Source organism: Buceros rhinoceros, unplaced genomic scaffold, assembly GCF_000710305.1.
Source record: "Buceros rhinoceros silvestris isolate BGI_N320 unplaced genomic scaffold, ASM71030v1 scaffold39174, whole genome shotgun sequence".
Taxonomy (NCBI): Eukaryota; Metazoa; Chordata; class Aves; order Bucerotiformes; family Bucerotidae; genus Buceros; species Buceros rhinoceros.
This window is the reverse complement of record NW_010409554.1, coordinates 5445-10921: the sequence shown is the minus strand read 5'-3', so window position 1 is coordinate 10921 and position 5477 is coordinate 5445. Positions and strand designations below refer to the sequence as shown.

The 5477-nt window shown below is 46.9% G+C and overlaps 1 protein-coding gene across 1 annotated transcript in view; it reads right to left on the bottom strand.

Annotated features, from left to right (window-relative positions):
• Positions 1–1737: 1737 nt before the first annotated feature.
• Positions 1738–5477, bottom strand: part of LOC104492685 (TATA-box-binding protein-like) — a gene marked incomplete at its 5' end in the record, with an annotated part of 6808 nt that continues 3068 nt past the window's right edge. The window contains 2 exon segments of the mRNA XM_010135271.1: positions 1738–1817; positions 3831–3928. Coding sequence (XP_010133573.1) covers positions 1738–1817; positions 3831–3928 — 178 coding nt within the window.

Here is a 5477-nt window from a genome sequence, read left to right as displayed (position 1 = left end):
GAGCAATACCTTCCTTCTAAAAAGTTAAAAAACAAAACCCGCAACCCCAAACTGTGTCCCAGTTAAAAAATACTGAATCTCAGCCTGTGTTTTAACCTCTTCCTGGGTATTTAAGCATCACAAACCAGTTGCATGAACAGCACTAGGTAATTAGAACCAGGACAGTTTGGAGACTGAACTAGAGTTGCCATAGAAATGTCACTCTAATCAGTAGCTCAGCGGAAAGGCACAGAGCCATTTTCGTATCTTTAAGACTTTATCCATACTTCTAAAGAGCATTAGCTCTACGGCGAAATTGAGGCAAGCTCTTCATTAAAACACTGTTTCTTGCAGAGGGCTCATCTTAGATAAACTTTCCCAGTATCCCCATAAAAGCAGGTTATTTTTCACCTGAAAGAAGATAATAGTAACTCAAGCTTATCAGCTGCTGCAGCCACAGCGCAAACACAAGCGCAGCCTCTAGCTATGGAAAGTCGGCAGTGTCGGAGGACAAACAGAAAAGCATGCCTCTGTTTAGAATAGATTTGAGTGTGGAAATCCGCAGTTTGACTGTGACAAAGAAACTGATAACATAGTTAAGACCGGTTTATCACAAGGAAGTGCATGAAGTTTTTCCAATTTTTTTCCAGAGGAGCAGAGAGCCGCTTAGAAAAGCACTTGAGCAACATATTGCAGACACAGGAGCCCAAAGCACATCCTCACCGGATCAGAAATAAACCCGTGACAGCAGAACCAAGCCCAGGACACCCTGTTCCATATGTGCGCGATTTCTGTTTGTGTGGTGATTTCCACCCCGAAGGACAGCGGTAGCATGTGGCCTGGGTTACCCTTAAGTCATCTCACAGCAACCTCTAGTGGCACTGGGAGTTTCCTGGCAGATCTGTCCCATCTTTGGCAGGAGACAAGGGCAAAGCCCCGTTCCGGGAAAGAACACCCTGCCAGAGAATCACAGGAGCTACCGGCACAGTCCAGGGATGCTGTTTGCACCGTTCCAAGGCACATCACCAGCCTGAGCATGACACCTTTTGCAAACGAAGCCTCGAGTTCACTGGGAGACAAAGCACAGAAGATCCCCTTTGTTTGAGCTGCAAAATCACCGTATTTGATGTGGTGCCATTGGCCGAACTCTGGTTAAATAGCCCAGGTAGTTCAGCCTTGGACATCCAAGACCTTTAGTCTTTTCCTCAATTTTGTTTTCAAGGCAGCTCCTAACCTACGTGGTTTTGTCTGGGCCAAGCAAACTCCCATCATCTCAGGGGGCTTCAGTAAGACAAGTAGGGACCATTTTGTTAAAATGGAATTTGTGTCTCGAAAAATTTAGGGAATTTACTTAGTTACTCGTCCACCCACGGACCTTCCAGGTCTGACCCAGCACTGTCAGAGGTCTTGACTGTTCTCAGTGAAACACCATTACACACACGAGTCTACCCGACCAGCAGGATCAGAGGGATTCAACATGCCCTCTGCAGTCACCGTCTTCAGAACACCAAAACCAACCCGCGCAGGCTTTTATGAGCTATATTGCAGACAAAAATAGATGGAGTTTAAACGTGAAAATACAGCAGTGCCAAGTAAAAAACACATTTCACAGCCGACAGAAAGACATCGGCACTTGGAGCAGTCAGAACAGCACCGTTCAGTTCGTAACCCGCAGCGGGGCCCGGGAGCACCCTTGCTGCTGTTCCACGCACAGCAGTACAAACCCACGTGTTATCCTTAGCTGCTTTGTGGGCCGCGTTACGATGATTTCTTGAAACCTTTTAGAATGGGGTAGATGTTCTCAAATGCCTCATAGATTTCAGAACGCTCTTTTGCTCCTAGAAAGGCATTGAGGAAAAAAGAGGTCAAGAATTAGAGTGTTGAGAATACCTGAATGCAACTCAAACCCAGCAAGATTACAAAGCAGGGAGAAACACAGGAGTTTAAGAGCAACTTACTATCAAGGCAGAATTTCTGTCCTAGTTCCTGCCACCTCATGAAGAACTATTTCTAGTGTGCTTTGGTTTAAGACTCATTTTGTTCAATCAGTGGAATCAAACAGCAGCTGGCTTCTCTTTACAATCATCAGCTTTGGGAAAAACTAGCAACTGAGAAGAGCCATGATGTTACCTGCCTCACAGTAACAGCTCTGCCTGCTGCTAAGGTGAGTGGAGAGGCAGGAGTAAGAGGTGAGGGGCAGTTATTCCAGTACTGGAACCTGATGCATAGTTTGATCCCATTCTGACAAGAGTTCCTTTGTCTTTTTAAGCTTTGTTAGGGCACCTGCCATTTCAAAGCCAGCCTTTTCCCTCTTACCGCAAGCTAATCTTTAATGCCTCATCTCATACACTAACTGTATCGCAGCAGGCAGGAACAGCCCTTGCCAGCGATGCTAGAGCCCTGCTACAAACGTGAGCTACAAGAAAACAGCCTTTAAATGAACAAGCAGTTCAGGATGAGTGTGTAAACCTTTCCTGCAGAACTCACTGGGACTTGACTAATTCATCTGCATTACTACAAGTTTACTTTCAAAAGGAAAGTAATGTCTTGGTTCAGGAAAAACCTCACAGCTCAGGCTTTTGCTTCATGACTGTTTTGCTAAAGAGTCTGGAACAAGTTCTTCCATCTCCACCCTTTCCTCTAATAATCCCTATTAAATGTAGTCAGTGAAGTGTTTTAAGAAGTTTGCTTCCTGTCCAAGCAATTTTAATTTGCTCATTGTGATAATTGTATTGAAGTGACCAAGTAGTTACTAGTGCATCAGCATCCTGCTGGGATTCTGTACATCAACACCTGGCACTATGCTTTAAAGAAAATAAAAATACCCAAGTTTAACAACACTACTTGAAGCAACATGAGATTCTGGTGCAACGATACTAGTAACTGCAGAAAAAGATAGGCAGCAGTAGGCATTAAAAAGATCAGCGAGTGGCTTTACTGCGGCAAGGTACTGGTCCATGGTATTGGACAGGCTGGAGAAGAGGCTGAGGCCAGTTGTACAAGGTTCAACAAGGCCAAGTGCCGGGTCCTGCCCTTGGGTCACAACAACCCCCCCCTCAGTCTGGAGCACTGCAGGAAGCATGGCTGGAGACTGCCCAGGGAACAGGCCCTGGGGGTTTTGGTCACCAGTGGCTGGAGAGGAGCCAGCAGTGTGCCCGGGGGGCAAGAAGGCCAACGGCATCCTGCTGGTACCAGCACTGGTGTGGGCAGCAGCACCAGGACAGGGATTGTCACCCTGTACTGGGCGGTGGTGAGGCCACAGCTCAAGTCCTGGGTTCAGTTTTGTCCCCTCCCTGCCAGAAGGACCTTGAGGGGCTCGAGCATGGCCAGAGAAGGGCAACGGAGCTGGGGCAGGGTCTGGAGCACAATGTGCTGAGGAGCAGCTGAGGGACTGGAAGGGTTGAGCCTGAAGAAAAGGAGGCTCCAGGGAGACCTTGTCACTCCCTACAACCCTCTGAAAGGAGGTTGGAGCAAGGTGGGGTGTCAATCTCTTCTCCCCAGGAAGAAGCACAGGACAAGAGGAAACAGCCTCAAGCTGCTCCAGGGGAGGTTGAGGTTGTCCCTGAGGAGCCATTTCTGTCCCGTTGGGGTTGTGCAGATGTGTCCCAGGCTGCCCAGGGCAGTGGTGGAGTCCCCATCCCTGGAGGGGTTTCCCAGCCGTGTGGAGGTGCTGCTGCGGGACAGGGGTCAGAGGGGACCTGGCAGTGCTGGGGAACAGGGGGACTCAATCTTAAGGGTCTCTTCCAACCAAAACAATCAATTCTGTGATTCTGTTTAGCTAATGTTCAATTTAAATGCTTTCTCAGAAGATGTGGTAGCACTTGATTACAGGTGTAGGGGGAGACACTTACCAGTCAGTACAACTTTCCCAGACACAAAGATAAGCATCACTATCCTTGGTTTGACCATCCTATAAACAAGGCCAGGAAACAGTTCAGGTTCGTAGCTGTTTCAAAGCAAGCAGGTAACATTAGTAAAATGCAAATACTCTTTCAGTGTTGTAATGCATCAAACACTCTTTGATGGCACTAACAGAGTAACTAAACCCACGGGTTTTAGCTCACCACCCAGAGAAAGGCAGGTCAGGTCTTAGACATCAAGAAAAACCTGGTAATCCCAGCTGGAGCTGGTAGGAGTTCTTCACCCTTAGTGTTAAAGACTTCTGAGCCACTTCTGAATATGATACACCATAGCATTGAAACCATTATTGTCATCTCCCAGCAACACACAAATCCTTCTTAGCCTGCAAAGACCCTTTATCAGGAAGCATCTTGTGCAGCTAAGACAAGCCAAGTGCATTTTAATATATATTTAGTCCCCAAATGAAATGCAAAATATTAAGTGCAGCACTAATAAGACACAACTGAATTTTGATTGTCAATGCTGTCGCTGAGGAAAGGATGGAGATTTCAGCAATAACTAGTTCAGAACAAGCCCATCCCAAAGGCACAGTCTGCCCATCACTCAACTTTAAATTGATGGCTAATAGGCATCCAGGCAGAAAAAACCAAAGCGATATCCCAGAAACACAGTATTTTCAGGTCTGTATTTTTCAGCTGCAGTCTGGCTTCGTGCCTGAAGGGTTAGAAGGCTCCTCCTTGCAGACAGGCATCTGCTTTGACAGGAGTCAAGAGGCCTGCTCAGCGTTAAAGGCTCACAGTGGAGCAAGGGCATAGACCAGATTCAGGTAGCTCAAGATCTGCTTGATTCAACTTGAAGTGTTTAATCAAGACTAATTGTTTTCCTCTTGACATGGCCTGCAGTGAAGAAAAATACCCATTGTGGTTTGATATGACACTTGGCAATACCAGGAGACCGGTGAAATTGGCACTACCAACAGATTAATGAAAATCTCTGGTGCACGTTTCTCTGCTCAGATGCAGCAACACTGAAGACTTAATAATATCCATGGTCAAAGAAAGCTTTTGTAAATTAGAATCTCTTTATTAACCAACTGAGCAAAACACCCAGGAGCTTCTTGCAGTTCTTCAGCCCTTCATCTTTACCAGATCTAACGTGTGCCTTGTTTACCCCAGTGTCATACGCCCTCAGTTGTGAGGTGTCTAAAGCTGGTACTTATGGTCTCCCTGCAAGGAGAAAGCAGGGAACACCACAGGAGGGCAGTTCAGAAGAGCCCTTCGCTGTTGAATTGTCAGTCACAGTTTCAGGCACTGGAAGCTTTCCTGCTAGCTGCCCTACGTCATCCTGGCAACTGAGCAGAGGCTTGTTTGGGCCCGTGCCCCACTCAGAACAGGAGTTACTGCAGAGGATAAACCTCACTATCTTTATTGTAACACATGGTCTCTACAGCCACTTCATGCTCACTGAACCAGTGAGCATGTCTCTTGGTGAGAAAAAGAGATGCTTGATGTTCAGTAGCCGGTTAATTACTCTTTTGCCAGGCTCGTACAGCCTCTGAATTGGAGCCTGTTTGCAGCTTCAAGACCCTGCTCCCAGTTGCACAAGGTTGTAACACTGACTTGCACATACCTGCTGAA